The 18,029-nt window shown below is 42.6% G+C and overlaps 1 protein-coding gene across 2 annotated transcripts in view; it reads left to right on the forward strand.

The window, feature by feature from the left end:
* Positions 1–18,029, forward strand: part of itpr3 (inositol 1,4,5-trisphosphate receptor, type 3) — a 324,911-nt gene that overhangs the window by 174,572 nt on the left and 132,310 nt on the right. For both annotated transcript variants that reach the window (XM_086011397.1, XM_086011396.1), the window contains exons 10-17: positions 1,801–1,845; positions 3,135–3,289; positions 5,777–5,876; positions 6,744–6,904; positions 9,405–9,546; positions 11,252–11,410; positions 12,523–12,695; positions 17,368–17,487. In XM_086011397.1, coding sequence (XP_085867523.1) covers positions 1,801–1,845; positions 3,135–3,289; positions 5,777–5,876; positions 6,744–6,904; positions 9,405–9,546; positions 11,252–11,410; positions 12,523–12,695; positions 17,368–17,487 — 1,055 coding nt within the window. The remainder of the gene's footprint in view (positions 1–1,800; positions 1,846–3,134; positions 3,290–5,776; positions 5,877–6,743; positions 6,905–9,404; positions 9,547–11,251; positions 11,411–12,522; positions 12,696–17,367; positions 17,488–18,029) is intronic.

An 18,029-nucleotide genomic window follows, 5' to 3' on the forward strand; every position in this document is an offset into this window, starting at 1 on the left:
TCGCCAAGGGGACAAGATGAGCGTGGAGAGGTCAAGAGGGGAGATCGGCGAGAAACTGGAGAAAGATGCGAGTTCAGGGCTAGGGCAGGGGGGAATCTTAGAGGAAGTTTGACCCGGTGGGCTAGGGAAAGAAGCGAAGTGGCAGAGGCAGCTGATCAGATGGTCTCAATCTTAGAGACAAAGAAGTCCATGAGCTCCACGCACTTGTTGTTGGAGGTGAGTGTGGAGGAGACAGGGGAGAGGGGTTTAAGAAGTCAATTAGCAGTAGAGAATAGTAGCCGGGGGTTATCTTTGCATTCTAGAATGATCCTGGAATAGTGAGCAGTTTTGGCAGACAAGAGTAGAACCCGATAATGCTTTGTGATCCAGCCAGGTCTGGAGGTGAATGGCTAAACCAGTTGTCCGCCATATCCGTTCAAGTCTGCGTCCCTTGGACTTGAAGGAGCAAAGATGAGAGCTGTACCGGGGGAACGGCCAGGGTGAGAGAGAGTAATTGTTTTAATAGGGACTAGGGCATCAAAGATGGTGGTGAAGGGGCAAACACAGAAGGAAGTAGAGTTGGTTGGGGAAGGGAAGGGGGATGTGGGTGGAGAGCAATACAAGGAAGTGGTCAGAGATGGCCTTATCTGCGATTGACACGGTGGGAGTCGCGAGGCCACGAGAGATGGCAAGGTGAAGGGGGTGGCCATGAATATGGGTTGGGGAGTTCACATGGAGGGAGAGATTAAGGGAGGGAGGGAGAGATTAAGGGAGGATAGGAGATAAGTGGACTCAGGAGAGAGAGCATGATGACTTGAGATGGAGGTTGAAATCACCGAGGATGAGAAGTCGCTCAGTGCTGAGGGAGGAAGGTAGCGAAGATATCTCGGTGATAAAATTTTTATTGTACTTGGGTGGGCGGTAGAGAATGAGAATTTTAAATAAGAAGTGAGAGGGGTGGAACAAGGTGAGATGCTAATAAATGGAAGTGTTTCAAGCAAATGAAAGAAAACACACTTTTTTTAATGCCCCTATGATTTTTCTCCTGGGTTGCTCGCAGCAGTGACCGAGATTAATCTTTAATTCCTGGAGACTGCAGATCCTGGCGGGTTGCATAGAAACATAGATAGAAACATAGAAGATAGGAGCAGGAGTAGGCCATTCGGCCCCTCGAGCCTGCTCCGCCATTCAATGAGATCATGGCTGATCATCCAAATTCAGTACCCTGTCCCTGCCTTCTCTCCATATCCCTTGATCCTTTTAGCCTTAAGAAATATATCTAACACCTTTCTGAATATATTTAATGAATTGGCCTCAACTGCCTTCTGTGGTAGAGAATTCCACAGGTTCACCACTCTGGGTGAAGAAATTCCTCCTCATCTCTGTCCTAAATGGCTTACCCCTTATCCTTAGACTCTGACCCCTGGTTCTGGACTCCCCGGCCATCGGGAACATCCTTCCTGCATCTAGTCTGTCTAGTCCTGTTAGAATTTTATAAGTTTCAATGAGATCCCCCCTCATTCTTCTAAACTCCAGCGAGTATAAGCCCAATCGACCCAATCTCTCCTCATACGTCATTCCTGCCAAACCTAAATATCAGAGATAGTAATTTAGGATTACTGTCTGTTCCATCACCATACGTTATATCCATAACAACTTTCAATAGGTACAGATTTATTTTGTTTTGCTTCTTTCGGACAACCTTTACATGATTCGATAGCTAACTTTACCTTGTCCTCTGTTTTTAAGCATTTTGATAGTTTTCTTCTTTGTGGACAGAAAATATTAATTTCATTATATTAAATCTCAATTTTCTTTTAGGAAAACTCAGCTTACAAGGGAGATGCCTCTGATTCAAAATCTGTGGTAAGTTTTATTTTTAATGTCAAACACTGAAGTGAATTTAGTACAAAAATTAGTCAGTAAGTTCTCTGAGACAGAAGTCGTAGTTGTACAATTGGGAGTATTGTCCCTGGGGTAAGGAGGGGGGAAATAGCCAGGGTTCCCTCTCCACATAGCTATCCTATTGACTCCTAATGTCAAATGAGGACTGGACTGGGTTCAGCTGTGATGCTGTTGAAGATTGAAAAAGAGAGAGTTGCATTTATATAGCACCTTTCATGACCACTGGACATCCCAAAGTGCTTTAAAGCCAATGAAGTATTTTTTGAAGTGTAGTCACTGTTGTAATGTAGGAATAACATTGATTCACTGTGTAGGCTCACGTGTGAAGAATGGTGATGTAGGTAAAGTACTAAAGGGCTGGCAACACCTGTGGAACTGTACTCAAGCAAGAGTCTCTGCCTTCAAGAAGGGAGAAAAGGAAAGAGAATTGGTGAAAGAATTATAACTCTGCGAGTGCCAAGCACTCGGGGATTTAATTTGTGCAGGTGCTGGTTGTCCTATGGCGCAGTGTATTCATATTCTGATGCACTGTACTGGGAAGGTGGGATGTAGGCTCCACCCCATGATTCCGCACAGAACATGGCGGGTTTCTGATCTTGGCCAAGTGAGATCATCTCAGAGCTACTGACTAAAGGTGAATTGTGGCTGTCATGGGCCTTATCAACTTCTCCAGTTCCCGTACTATGTTACTGAGGAGTGCTGACACAGCATGACAGCTGACTGCGACCTGCCTACTTTACTTTACTTGAAAAGGGACGAGGAGCAGAAAGATTAAAAAATGATGGTCCGGGTGAATCATCTGGGGTAAATAAGTTTTTGTTGAAAGAGAAATTTGCCTTTAAGCCATTATATAAAACACCACTGCTCTTTTTAGAGTAGTTATTATGTAAAGCTACTTTTACAGTATTTATAGACTGTCAGCTGTGGCTCAGTGGGTAGCACTCTCGCCTCTCATTCAGAAGGTTGTGGGTTCAAGTCCCACTCCAGAGACTTGAACACAAAAATCTAGGCTGACACTCTAGTGCCGTCTTTCGGATGAGAGGTTAAACCAAGGCTCTGTCTGCTCTCTGGATGTAAAAGATCCCAGGGCACTATTTCGAAGAAGAATAGGAAAGTTATCCTCGGTGTCCTGGCCAATATTTATCCCTCAATCAACATCACTAATAGGTTGAAAGCATTCTGTGACTACACTGTGTTAGGCATAAAGAATGAACAGAAACTACTTTAAATTGGATGTTACACTCTCTCAGCAGGGGGACTCCAGAACCCTGAATCGAAACAGCAAGAGAAAGGCCGGGGACAAGGTCAGGTACAAACTAGTGGCTGTGCCCCATGGAAATGACATTGCATCGCTGTTTGAACAGGATCCAACTACTCTGCAAAAAACAGATTCATTTGTGCCCAGGTACTGAAGTTGAAAATGAAAGCTAACAGGTTGTACCAGTTGCTTTATGGCCCTGTAACACCTCATTCTGGCAGTAGGTGTGTAAAGATTAGTCATCTGCTTCACCTTCAAATTTAAACTATCATCACATCTCTCAAAAGATCTGGGGGCTTTAGATCCAAATTGTTTCTAAGTTACTGCTTAAGTTAATAAGTAGGATCCTAAAATCTGAATTAGTCTAGATTTGGTTTATGTAAAGTTTGGCCCAGTATGGATGATACATGTTTGTCTGGCGTAGCTCTGTTGATTGAACACCACATTTGGCACCACTAAGTTACAGTATCTACTAACTCTAGGAATAAAAGGGGAACAGCATTGCACCCAATGGGAACATCTTGACTAATGGAGACTAATCTCTCCTGTTAAATCACCCTTGAAGAAATATGGGGGGAGAAATTGGGTGAGTAGCGCCACCTGTTAGCGCCTAAAGAGGCAGTCAGTGGCTGTAGCACCACTGGCTGCATCTGCGGCGATATTCAGTAGGGGCGCTAATGGTGGCGTTAGGCATTTGCGCTGCGCCGCCACCGATGACGTCATCGGTGTGCGCAGCGCCCCATTCGTGCCCCGTTCGCGATATTTGGTAGCGAACGCCGCAGTTGCGCTGCTCGCTACCCGCGCCCGGTTCACGGGGCCTTACTGTGCCGGCAGCGGCGCAAGTTAAGGTGGAGGTGCGGGGCGGCCGCTCCCCGTCCCCGGCCTCCTAACCGCCCCCCCCCGCGGCATTGCCGGCTGTTTCCCGAGAGCCCGGCACTTCTCCTTGGTGCCGGGCTCATTTGCCGGCACTCGCGATCGGGGATCGCGCTGTTGCAGGCACCTCCCCCTTAACAGTGGGAGGAAGGCCTGCAGTACCGCAGCGTGCCGTGCCGCAGCATGTGGCGCTGCGGCACGTTGCGCTGCGATAATCAGTTTCAGCGCCCTAAGAGGGACGCGGAGCGCCTCGAGCCTCGCCCCGTGTCCCTCGAGGGGCACTGAAACTGAATATCTGGCGATCGGTATCACTCCGATCGCTGCGCTAAATCCTGCGCTCCGCCGACTTTTGCGCCACTGTGGTGCCCCAACCCAATTTCTAGGCCTTGTTCTATGCATGCCTGTCCCTTGTGGTTTATTATGTCACATATTTTAGTCAGCATTGTGTATGAAACACTAATTATAAGTGTAAAAATACATCATTACTAATGACTATAGATCAAACTCATTGTTGTGATTCAGAATGTGGGCATTCCTGTTTGATGAATGCGCAGCCATATTTTCATCCCATTTGCACGTGCACTTTGCAGGTACCTGTTTTGACAGAATCAACCTCAGCTGGCAATCTCATGCAAAAGAACGACTGGAAATCACAGCCAAATTTTATTTTTTATAACCATACTACTTCCCTTCTCACATAAATTTGAATGTTTTCCCAAATAGAATTATGTTTCCATAAAATGAATTAATAGTTTCAGTAACATCATTGGACGCACATGTTGGTGCTGATGTTTGGAATGGAGGTACTAATATTGTACTACTTCTTAAGATAACATGTCTATCTTTAAAACCCACGTATGTTGAAAATTATTAAATCTTTGTGTTAGTTTCAGGAACGTCTTGAGTTTTTTCCGTGCCATATTCCGCTATAAATTTCAGGTGTGAAAAATCACACTTAAATCTGAGTCTAAAATGGGGGGAATGGATAGAAAAGTGCTATACACTGGATAAGTGCCACAAAACGGGCTCTTTTAAGGTTAAGATGGAAGTCTGAAGATTCAGGGGGAGTGTAACCCCAACTAACTCCATGCTTTACTCAGTGTTTGGCACTGTCTTTAAATTCAAGGAAGGAAACAAATCCCTGCCTTGGGCATTCTCAGTAAAATCATAGACTTGTACAGCATAGAAGGAGGCCATTCGGCCCCATCACACCCCTATCCACTTGGTCTGATTCCCCTTCCCCATACCCTTTTTCTTCTCTCAAATAAGCATCAATAGGAAACTTATTTTAAACAGAAATACTTCAGGGATTATAGAGCCGAGACTGTGCAGGGCCCCACAGTTATCCACAGTGTGTATTGAGAAATCACAGACTCACTACCCATAGTGTTCCATACAAGTGGGCCGAAAATCATGGGCAAGATGCCTATGGTTTCTCTATCCATCTGTAGACAAGGCCCCCGCCGATAGGGTGAACCATCACTCCTATAAATACAGAACACTAGAGGGCTGAGTTCCCAAGTCAGAGCTGGAGGTGGCGATCGGGAAATTGTGGAAACACTGCTCATCTTATTTCCGCGGAAAATCATGGGCAGCATGGCCACAATATCCCAAAATCTGTGGCTGACAGGTGAGACTTCTTGCTGGCAAAACAAACACAGAAAATTGGTTCTTTTGAATATAAATTCATTATTTAAAACACTTCCATTTGTATGTAAGCATGCCAGTCATTTCTTACAAATACTCTCTTCTATATTTCAGGAATTCGTTTGTGAGGTTGAGGCATCTGTGTACCAATACGTGGATTCAAAGCACAAATATTCCTATTGATACCGATGAGGAGAGGCCAATAAGACTAATGGTAGGTAGTTATTGAATTGAGGTTCCTTTGTCTAATTTTAAGTTTCCCGGTCACGTTTAGAATGATAGTCTATGTTTCTCAGCATATTAAAAATTGCCAGTAGTGGCAACTCATAGTTCTGTGGTGATTCACTAAATGTTGCAGTCTCTCTGTGCAGTTTTCTAGGTTTGGTGAATCACTATAGATTCGGACTGGATTTTGGAAAAGAAACAGATTTGTTCCATTCAATGTAATCTGTGCAATAAATGCAATATAACCCTGAAAGTCTACACCTTACTATTGTGTGTAGGGAGGTTTTGTTGCAATTACTGAGAGATTTAAAAAAAAAGTTACAAAACAACCTTAACTTGTGCACAAGAAAGAATTAAAACTAGCACAATACTCCAATAATTAAGGAACGTTTTTGTTTTGGCTTACGTTATTTCAATTTATCGGGAATTCTATGTAATGGGGCAGGCTTAATGGGAACTAAATTGGTTCATTGGAATTCTCTGAATGGTGGTGAACAGGTGTGATCCAAGACAGTGGGGCTGAATGAGAAATGTGTTTTTTTGAAGTTCAATAGAATGAAAGTGAATGCTAAATAGAGTATTGGAATTGTGTGTCTTTTTATTAAAAAAAAAAAAAAAATTAACTAACTTTGTAGAGTGCCATTTGTTCTACAAATGACCTGCCGCACACACTGCTGAGGGGTATTGTTTGCTTGGATCAAGTGTGCATTTATGTGAAGTTCACTGTAGGTCTTCAACTTTACATTGATTAATTGGAAGGACAGATTGAAATATATTAAATACCTCTGGAATTAGCCTGCATACATAGCATAAATAATCGTGAAAATTCTGTAAATGTTATCTTTATTTATTTTAGCTTGGAACATGCCCGAGCAAGGAAGACAAAGAAGCCTTTGCCATTGTCTCGGTTCCAGTTTCAGAAATCCGGGATTTGGACTTTGCAAACGATGCCAGTAAAATTCTAGGGACAATTGTTGAAAAGTTGGAGCAAGGGACCTTAAACCATAATGACCGAAGGTAACACCAGAACCTTTTTCCTATGAAGTATATCTTCCAAGTGGCTATCGTAGGATTGTAGTACATAAGTTTAGTCCTGTGATCTCCAACTATTGATTTTTCACTCTTAGCTGGGCTTATCAGGGGAAAGTGCCAGCTAGAGGTAAACCGCTTCAATTGGAAGGGCAAGTGAAGTGGGGCTGGGTTCGTGCACCTCCATCTGACAGCCAGCTCGATAGCGGCAGTGGTTGGAGTGTAGGTTGCCTGCAGATCAGTCAAGTCTCGATGATTTAGGAAAAAAGTCCCATTAATGTCTCATGAAAACCTGAGGCATTGTTGATCAATTCTCTTGTCCATAAAAGTCCCAAAGTGTGAGCCAAGCGAGGTTCGATGAATGGCCTTTTTGTGGATCCTTGCAGCCTTGCTCTGTAGCTGTGTAGTTGCAGGTGTGAACTTGATGCAGAGCAAAATCACCAACTCACTGAAGGCAGATTTAATTTTGACCAACAGCAAAATAATTATACTTGCCCATGTTAGCAGAGAAAAAGCTGAATACCTCACCCTGCAGTGGGATAAGATGGCTGCCCACTGTTTTGTTTTTAAGAGCAAACTGTTCCAGTATACACTTTGGGCAGGGTGAGGTTGTATCATTAAAAAAAACATAGATTTTGCAGTACAGTTTGCAATTGGGTAAGTATTTTTTTTTCCCTGGAGCTTTTGAGAAATGGTTTTTCTTGCCCCGCTGCAAATCTGTGCTGGTTTTCTTCAGAACATTTTTTTTTTGCAGTGATTATGAATAAGATTTCAAAGTGACTGAATTATAGTGTGTGACGAATAGCGAAATTACTGCCATGGGAGAGTAGGGAAGGAAAGTGAGAACATTTTGTATGTGTAGTGTTTATATAACTAGAGGACAGACATAGATTAGGGCTTGGACCCTGTCTGTAGGCTGTCCTGATAACTTAAAAGCACTGAATCCACAATTACATTATGGAGCTATGAGTGGAATATGGACCATATTGTTACTCTTCTTCATGTCTTCTGTTTGTACTATGCATTAGCTAAACAAGAGGAATATGTGTTCATTTTAAATGCAAATCATAATGCTGTACAGATCATGGACTGGTTCCTGTGAAGTCACTGTGAACCATTTTTCTCAGTTATACCATCATCTCCTTGAAAGATTTTATCTGTTTTCCTTTATTCTTCTGGAGTTTTTTTTCTTCTCTTAGTTTATTTCCTTTTTCTTCTTCCTTTCTTCAGTCTTTTCTTCTTCTCAGTCTTCTCAATCACCTTTTGCTCTGTCTGAGGAGATCAGGAGGCTTTACTATCCAATTAGGAATCAGCTGAATTCTGGGATAAAACAGGTATGGAAACACACGGTGATTCACTGCAAGAGAATTCAATTTGTTCGTGCCCCACCCATTATAAAAACAGGGCAAAATATATGATTGCTCAAACACTCTCTTTGTACCAGGCAGTGTTAAAAACACACAACATCCTCCAACTGACTACTGTCATTATCGTAGGCTGCCAAGCATTACGTTTCCTCCTGGCATGTCAAGACTAGTGTTGATGTAATTTCTGGGATTGCTTCTGATCTACAATATTTAACCTCCTACCAGGCTAATTAAGACCTATCTTGAATCGTCCTTTTTAATAATGAATGTTTTTTAAATACAGCCCCCACCACTTACACCGCTCATGCTTATCATGGACAGCTGCCTATATCGGGCAAATGGCACTAACCATTTGTCATTACCATAGACGTCAATTACAAAGGAGTTGCTTAAAATGGATTAATTGCGCCGACTATTTTGTGCAGTTCAATACTTACCGATTTTAAAGAGCTCTGCTGATTTCAGACAAAGTCAGGTCTTCAAGCAGCTTTAGTTAGCTGTTCACACTGTTAGCAGAAGGTGGAGACTTCAGGCCGCTTCAATCAGCTGATTTAAGCTGCCGCAAGTCTCCATGTTCGGACTGCCTCCCGTAGCTGTTAACAGTGTGAACAGCTGATTGAAGCTGTCAAGTGAATAGGTGTCAGTTTTCCAAACCCACATGATCTGACGCTTCTTGCTTCACTTTCACAGCTGACATGGTTTCACGTGTTTGAGCACGGCAGTGTATTGGAATGAATGCAGCTCCAGGGCTTTGTTGCACAGCTGTGCTGCTCTGTCCGTGCACACCTCAATCGCATGTTCCAAATCCCACGTTCCACGTTTCAAATTGACAGTGTGAACAGCTGATCGAAGCTGCCTGAAGTCTCCATCAGTTGTTCACACTGTTGACCGTTACCGGTGGTAGTTGGAAAGTGGAGTCTTCAGGCAGCTTCAATCAGCTGTTTGCACTGCTTTACCATCCACCACCTATAGCGGGCAAATCATGTTCCCGTTCTATCCAGTGAGGACTGTATTCAATTCTGCACATTTACCTTTGTTGGTGAACATTATTTCCTGTGGTCTTTGGCCTTTCTTACTGAGATCAGTGACAAAGATTTTGCATTATTATCTGTCTATTATAGGTTTGCAATCAAATTATTGGAAGATCTTGTTTTCTTCGTTGTGGAAGTTGCCAACAACGGTCAGAATGTTCTGGACATCGTCATGACAACACCCAACAGGGAACGACAAAAACTGATGCGAGAACAAAATATACTGAAGCAGGTAAATACCATTAATAACAATGTAATGGCTAAGATTAAACAAAACAATACATACAATATGGGCGACTGCACATTACTGAGGTACCACCGAAGGTAAACATTTCAAGTAAAATCAACACACTGGGCTGGATTTTATCAATGGAGGCGAGTAGGAGGCGGGACTCCCACTTTTGGGGTTGTAGTCCCGCCTCCATCGAGTTGTGGACAACCCACTCGATTTTCCCTTGATTGACCTTGTTGAGCCCACCCAGCGGGCTCAGCAGGCCAATTAAGGGCCACCCGGCAACAGGTGACATCACAGATTGACATTTCATCTGACAAGAGCTTTTGACAGATGAAATATCCGCATTTGACAGCTCTTTGAAGCTGTCAAACACTGACAATCTGTACTCCTTCTGTAATTCCTTCCTCTCAGACTGATTTAGAGATCTCTCCAGAACAGAAAGCAGAGGCTGCAGATTTTGACAGCTCGTGGCCATTTTGCTTTCTGTGCCGGTGAGATGAGGGACTCCCAAGACCTGAAGGAAGGAAGGCTGCATTAGTAATTAAAGATAAGTAAAACTTATTTAAACACTTTACACACACCAAACATGCTTACCTCTGCACTAATGCACCCATCACTCACCTGAACACCGGACCTCTCGAACCCTCCAAGCCCTTCAGCCCGACGGTCCACCTCGCTAACTTGGCATGGTTTGGAGCCGTCGGGAAGCCCACACTTCAGGGATAAAAATAGGGATTAGGCTAAAAACTGCCTGTTAACTACCTGTTAACAGGCAGTTAATTGGCACTAATCCCCTTCCCGCCTCGGGGAGGCGGCTCCCAGCTCAGGTCGGGTACCCGCCTCCTGGGAAATGGGCATGGAGGCGGGTTGGGTTTGTGCCCCCCCCGATTTTGCGATTTTAACCCCCCACACGCCTCCATTCCCGCCTCCACGGCCCTGGGAAATTCTAGCCCACTGACTTTATTTACTGTTAGTCTATGTTAGACTTAATTTAGGGTTCTGGCTACAGTCCCTCAGTCAAGCTGCTAAAATTGCAGCTTAATGTTCTCTAATAATTTCCAGAACAGGTAATCCATTCTCCAGATATCCTTAGTTAATATGAATATGGGAATAAAGAAAAATATTGTGATTTTTTTAATTTGTAAGACTTTGAAGTAACTCCTCTCCTCCCCCCCCCCCCCCCCCCGCCCCATGCTTACTGATGACCACCACATGACCACAATCTGTTCCTTTCCTGCTCGAAACAAATCTCCAGATTTGGTGATTCTCCCTCCAGTTCCTTACTAAGTCTTTAGCTATTAGTATTATAAAATGACATGACCCTTGTCTCTTGAGAGCCTTCTTCGATGGCTCAGTGAGTTTACCCAGTGAGTAGCTGAGCCCTACAGACTAGGAAGACCTGACCTTTGATCAGGGCTCAATCCGCTGATCTCAGCTGGGGCTCTCGGTCTCCCTCATTGCTTCGGGGTAAGTTGTCAAGGTTCCTGTCCTGATGGTTATCCAGTGACTGCTGTTGGAATTGTGCACCTATGTAATGTTGGCAGTCCCAATACAGTTGGTCATTCAGGTCGCTCCTGAGAATCTCTTCTTGCAGTAAAATATCAGTGTGAGGGATAGAATTTTGCTGTAAATGGTTCTGCTAGACGTGTTTTTTATAGTGAAAACACTATATAATCATCAACCTGTTGCCTCCTTTGCGCAGATATTTGGAATCCTGAAGGTTCCTTTTCAAGATCGAGGAGAAGGGCCCATGTTAAAGTTGGAGGAGCTGGCTGATCAGAAGAATGCACCATACCAGTACATGTTCCGACTCTGTTACAGAGTACTTAGGCATTCACAGGATGATTACAGAAAAAACCAGGTACGGTGCAATGGCTCATGCCCATTGGTTCAAACTCAATTCTTAAGCATGACCTCAAGCGGGAATGAATGTCTTCAATGAGCATCCGTGAGGCAGATTTGTAAAACAAGGTTTTTCTAATATCGCTATTGAGAGCAACCGGCAATGTACAAAGGGCACAATGTGAGACAGTTTGCTTCTACAAAGTAGCACATGTTACTCAAGTACACAAAATAAAAATACAGAATTTATAGACTAGGTGAGCAGTAATTTCACTGCTTCCAAGATCTGAGAATAAAAAGTTTGATTAATCACACAGGATGTAACACTTAATGATCAGTGGCAACATGTGGTGTTTCTGAACTCATTCACGCTGAAGGTACTCCCAGAAGCCATAGGCCCTCAGGATAAAAGGTTTCCCTCCACTGACTGGACTGCAGGCTTTCTCATTCATTCATGAGATCATCACTCACTTGTGCCTGTGCTGCTTGGGAATTCTAACATGGAATAATTGCCAATACACACAGTCAGCAGTGAGATACCCCTGTATTTTATTTACAGTTAAAAGTAATAGAGAAAAGTGTAGATACCACTTCATGTATGAACCTTGCCAGTTGGCTGTAATTAAAGGAGGAGTGCATTCTCATTGTCCTGCCTACTTCCAGCTCCTGCTATTGTATGGCTAAATCATTAATAAACTAACTAGTGGTGATAGAACTGGATTCCCTTCCATAAGACAGTTTTCCATAACCTGTGACATTGTCTGGGGCGTGCTGACCTCCATGCCTGAATTCCTGTTTTGTGTCCCCATCATGCGTAGCAAGGCATCGGAAGTAATAATTCATAAAATCTACCTCACAAAGAACCCAGATGAAACAATGCTTTTGTAAGGCACCTGACTCTTTTGGAATGTTTATGGGAGGGTGTGGGGGGGGGGGGGGTGGGTGGGGGAGGGGGAAGGAAGCTATTGTATTTGTACAAAACTGTGCGGCAACAGTGAAACTTCCAGGTTTCAAGGGTACTAAATCATTGAGTAGTAATCTCACGCCATGCAGTCTTGATGAGGGCGGAGACGATGGGGTTAGAAAACAAATGTATTTTTGTTCGCCATCTCCCTCTTGTTACTGTGCTAGGAACACATAGCGAAGCAATTTGGAGTGATGCAGTCTCAGATTGGCTATGACATTATGGCTGAAGACACAATCACTGCTCTGCTCCACAACAACCGGAAGCTGCTGGAAAAGCACATCACAAAAACCGAGATTGAAACCTTTGTCAAACTGGTGAGGAAGAACCGAGAACCCAGGTAGGATGATGCATGGTTTTTGATGTGGTCCATCCATTCAATGTGCTTCAGTCAGGTGTGGTCAGTGCAGTACAGCCATTGAGTTCAGCGTTGGTCGAATGTTCTGTGAACGTCTCGGAAGCAGTTTCTGCTGAGGGGCTTCCTCCAGCCACCTCTGGAGTGCTGAAGTAGTCTTGTATTGTCAGAGATACAGTCCTTTGAGATCCCGTCTGCCTATTCAGGTGGACATTACTTGAAGATTGGGGAGTTCTCCCAGTATTTTGCTCAACATTCTTCTCTCAACTAACCCCACCAAAAAAAGATTAAAAGGCCATTCATTTCATTCCAGTTTTTGGGATGTTGTTGGCACCGATTGGCTGCTATGTGTGCCAATTGTTACTGCATGCCACAAGTAATTAATTGTGCCAACTGCTTCGAGATTTAAACATGATTGGCTACGGTTTCAGCTTGCTGCCAGGCAGTAAAACTGGCATTGTGGATTGGTCGCTGGATAGCTAATCTCTGAGTACAAATACACAAATCACTAAAAGTTGCAACACAACTAATTATAGACCAGTCAGCTTAACATCGATGGTAGGAAAAATAATGGAATCCCTACTAAAAGAGAAAATAGAATATCTAGAAACCAAAAACATAGTAATGAATAATCAGCATGGATTTCAAAAGGGAAAGTCTTGCTTGACAAACCTCATTGAATTTTTTGAAGAGGTAACAGAGAGAGTAGACCGTGGTAAGATGTAATTTATCTAGATTTTCAAAAGGCCTCGATAAGGTACCCCATAATAGACTGATGTACAAGGTCAGAGAATGCGGAGTCAGGGGACAAGTAGCAGAATGGATAGCTAGCTGGCTTCAAGACAGAAAGCAGAGAGTAGGGGGAAATGGTTCACAGTGGCAGAAGGTGGTTAATGGTGTTCTACAAGGATCAGTGCTGGGACCACTTTTGTTCACAATTTATATTAACGACTTAGACTTTGGAATCAAAAACACAATTTCTAAATTTGCGGATGACACCAAATTGTGGGGGGGGGGGGAAGTCAAAACTAAGGAGGATTGCAACAAATTACAGGAGGACATTAATAAACTTGCAGAATGGGCATATAATTGGCAAATGAAGTTCAACACAGATAAATATGAGGTATTACCTTTTGGTAGGAAGAATAGGGAGGTCACTTACTACTTGGAAGGTGCGAGTCTAGGTGGGGTAAAGGAACAAAGGGATCTCGGAGTACAAATACACAAATCACTAAAAGTTGCGCCACAGGTTAACAAGGCCATAAAAAAGCAAACCAAGCACTAGGGTTTATTTTTAGAGGTATAGAATTGAAAAGTAGGGAAGTTATGCTAAACCTGTATTGAACCTTGGTTAGACCACACTTTGAGTACTGCGTATAGTTCTGGTCGCCATATTATAAAAAGGATATAGAGGCACTGGAGAGGGTGCAGAGAAGATTTACAAGGATGATACCAGAAATGCGAGGGTATACATATCAGGAAAGGATGAACAGGCTGGGTCTCTTTTCTCTGAAAAAAGAAGGCTGAAGGGTGACCTAATAGAGGTCTTTAAAATTATGAAAGGCTTTGATAGAGTGGATACAGAGAGAATATTTCCACTTGTTGGGAAGAGCATAACTAGAGGCCATCAATATAAGATAGTCACCAAGAAATCCAATAGGGAATTCAGAAGAAACTTCTTTACCCAAAGAGTGGTGAGAATGTGGAACTCGCTACCACAGGGAGTGGTGGAAGCGAATAGTATAGATGCATTTAAGGGGAGGCTAGACAAGCATATGAGGGAGAAGGGAATAGAGGGTTATGCTGATAGATTTAGATGAGGAAAGACGGGAGGAGGCTCGAGAGGAGCATTAACGTCGGCATGGACTGGTTAGACCGAATGGCCTGTTTCTGTGCCGTATATCCTATGTTGTAGAAACCATCTGCTTTCCATTGGTTTCTATAACGATTGGCCAATCCACAACGCAAGTTTTAGGCCCGGATGGCAAGTTGAAAATCTACCCCAATAAATCAGGGCCCAGGTTACTTTTGGTATTACTCGAACAATTGGCTGCAGCTTTAAATAGCTGAACAAGTTTTGATTTATGCAATTGGATAGTAACAGTGTGTGGATTATGTGGCACTGTAAATAGGGCACACAGTTGCATCTCAGATTAGCTCCCATTCATTTTAAAAGGGAGCAGAAGTGATGGGGAATATTTAAAAATAGGTTTTTAATTTTGTAAGTGATGTGATCAAATTCTTTTTTCAAATTAATATATTTTCTACACAGCTCATAGTTAGAGTTTTAATTTGTTGCTGCTTTATCAATACAAGATTTGAGCCAATCAGGTGCAAGTGTGACACAGAAACATGCACGTAGATAGTCTGATGGACATTGAAGTGTGATGAGCACTGAAGTATTTTGGACAAAATGCCTCTGCTGTAGAATTTATCAAAAAACAATAATGAAGAATAAGTAATAGCATTAAATTTAAGGCCAGGTAGAGACATAACACACTCACCTGGCTTCAAACACAGGATGAATCATTGATTCAGATGAGTTTAATGTCCTTTCCATTCATGCATGTTATTCTTGGGCATGACATGGCCTAATAGCAAGGAAGGTGGAACTTGGTGGCTGCACTGAGGTTAAGACTCAATGGGGGGATTTTGAAGCTGATGTCATGATGCCTGGACCATCTTCTGGATCAGGCCTCATTTCAGTGTAGCCCATTTGGCACTTGCAGCTCACTAGTTGTGGCAGGTCAGGGCTGGGGAGGGGAGTCAACCCCGGAGGTTGTTGAGCACGAGCCAGCAGCAGGCTTCAGTAGTTCTGTGGAGCCAGGAGGAACACACATGTACCTCCTTGCCCCACAAAAATTCTCAAACACTTTTTTTTTCATGAGCAGCCACTTACGATTCCTTTTTGGACCAATGGTAGGGTGGTTTACTGCCTGGTACGTATGGGCAGTGCAAACTCCACCCATTTGTACCTGAAAATTGCACTCCCCGGCACCCTTCACGCTCCCCCTTATTTAAAAAAAAAAGGCCAATATTTCTATTTCCCTTGTGTATTGTAGCAATTAATAACCTTTCAGCACCAAGTGCTGACATCAGTTGCTTCAAATCAGTCATAGCTGCTTCCAGTAAAGTGGAAAGGACGTAAAATCATGGCCCGGATTTTGCATTGATAATGATGGTGAACTGTAGCGTTCGCCATCATTTCCTCTCTGAAACTGACCATAACTTCAGGATTTAGCGCATGCGTAGCTAAATGAGGAAATCCTGAAATTGCGGTCAGTCATTTCCTGCTCTGCCATCGGCCGCGCTGTGGAACTCCCAGAGCTGGCAATCCATGAAATCGATAGCAAAATACTGCAGAGGCTGGATCTATTTTCTTTTCTTTCCAGTTTTGAAGAAGGGTTTCGACCCGAAACGTCAACTCAAATTTCTCTCCACGAATGTTGCCTGACCTGCTGAGTTTTTCCAGCATTTTCTGTTGTTAATCCATGAAATCAGTTGGACTGATGCAAACTTAAGGTTTTCTGATCTAATTACACTGTTAAACACCTCATTAAAAGTTAAGTCTTGTTGGAATCGGTGTAACTGGGGTTTTAACAGCGTATTGACTGCTGATCAACTGTTCTGGCCCTGAAAACCAAATTTTATATTTGTGGAATGTCAAATTTCTCCATTATGATAGAAAATTACTAGATTTTAAAAGTAATATATATTGTTTTTAAAGTTTGTTTATATTTCAGCTTCTACCTTAACCCTATATATATATCCCAATCTTTATTTTGCTCTCTAAAATTTTTTAAATGTGAATTGAATCAGTGCTTTTTATCTCCTGGTTTGCTGTCTGAGAGCTCTTCAATGTGATTGGCTTCTTAGACAGCTTGATGACATCACTGCTGCTCTGTGCTGGGGTTACCCTTTTGACGGCGCTACAGTCAATTTAAAGTCGAGAAACTTAAAGGTTTCGCCACAGAGATCGCAAGATCTTTGTGGGCAGCTTTCTTTGAGGTCAGCACTGACCGCAAATTACGGGCCCTGTTGTTTAAGAACAATAAGAATCAATTTTATGTCAGGAAATCATTATTTGAGTATTAAATGTGGTGTTTGGAAGTGGAATATTCCTTCAATAACATATTGTTAGAAAATGATTTTTAAAGAAAACTTTGTTGGGTTATACAATGTTAATATTCTAATCTAACACAACTTGTTACAATTCTAATTTTTTTTAATATTCATTCTGTAGGCATTGTTGGCAAGGTTGACATTTATTACACCTCTAGTATCCGTGAGAAGGTGATGATGGGCCGCCTTCTTGAACTGCTAATGGTAGCAGTTTGATATAACTGAGTGGCTTGCTAGACCACTTCAGAAAGCAGTTAAGGGTCAACCACATTGGTGTGGAACTGCAGTCACATGTAGGCCAGACCAGATAAGGACAGCAGGTTTCCTTCCCTAAAGGCCGTTAGTGAGCGAGTTGGCTTTTCATGATAATCCGTCAAGTTCATGGTCACTTTTACTGATATCAGTTTATTTCCAGATGTTTTTGAAAATAAGGCTTTGTGGGTTAAAGTATGAAGACCTGTCGAGTTAAAGGGTTAATTAAATAATTTGCAATTTTATCAAATACTTGTCTCTAATTCTTGTCCCTTTCTAACAGATTTTTAGACTATTTATCAGATCTCTGTGTGTCAAATAACGTCGCCATTCCAGTAACCCAGGAGCTTATTTGCAAATGCGTGCTGGATCCCAAGAATGAAGATATTCTCATAAAAACTGAGTGAGTTATAGCTTTTTTTCAACAACACAAAATAATGCATTATAGGAGTTATCCTGTGTTCTTAATTTTTTGTTTAAAAAAAAAAAAATCAAAGCTGATTTCAGGTACTGAATGAAACAAATAGGTTTGAGCATCGGCTTTACATTGCTTGATTAAAAGAGCAAGAACCATTCAGATCAAAACTATATAGGACAACTCATTTAAATGTCATCCTGTATTCACAGTATTCCTGATTAATAAATCAATAGCTCTCCAGTCGCTGTGGCATCTTCCAAACTGGCATGCATCGTACATATAGTGTAACTGTAACTTCCAGTTTATGAATACTGTACTTCCAAGTCTTGTGTGTTCCTTTTTTTAAAAAAAAACCCAGCAAGATGATTGACCTGCAGTGTGTAATCTATCAGTCTCGGGACCGATATGATTGGCACGAAATTGGAATCGGTAGGGCCCATTGTTTGGGCACTATGGATGCCATTTGGGTACCAAAATGGCAAACAATGCGCGTGCACACATTTGTGGCGGGGGGGGGAATTGCACCA

Source organism: Somniosus microcephalus, chromosome 18, assembly GCF_052327205.1.
Source record: "Somniosus microcephalus isolate GS21.2 chromosome 18, FLI_Smic_1.0, whole genome shotgun sequence".
NCBI lineage: Eukaryota > Metazoa > Chordata > Chondrichthyes > Squaliformes > Somniosidae > Somniosus > Somniosus microcephalus.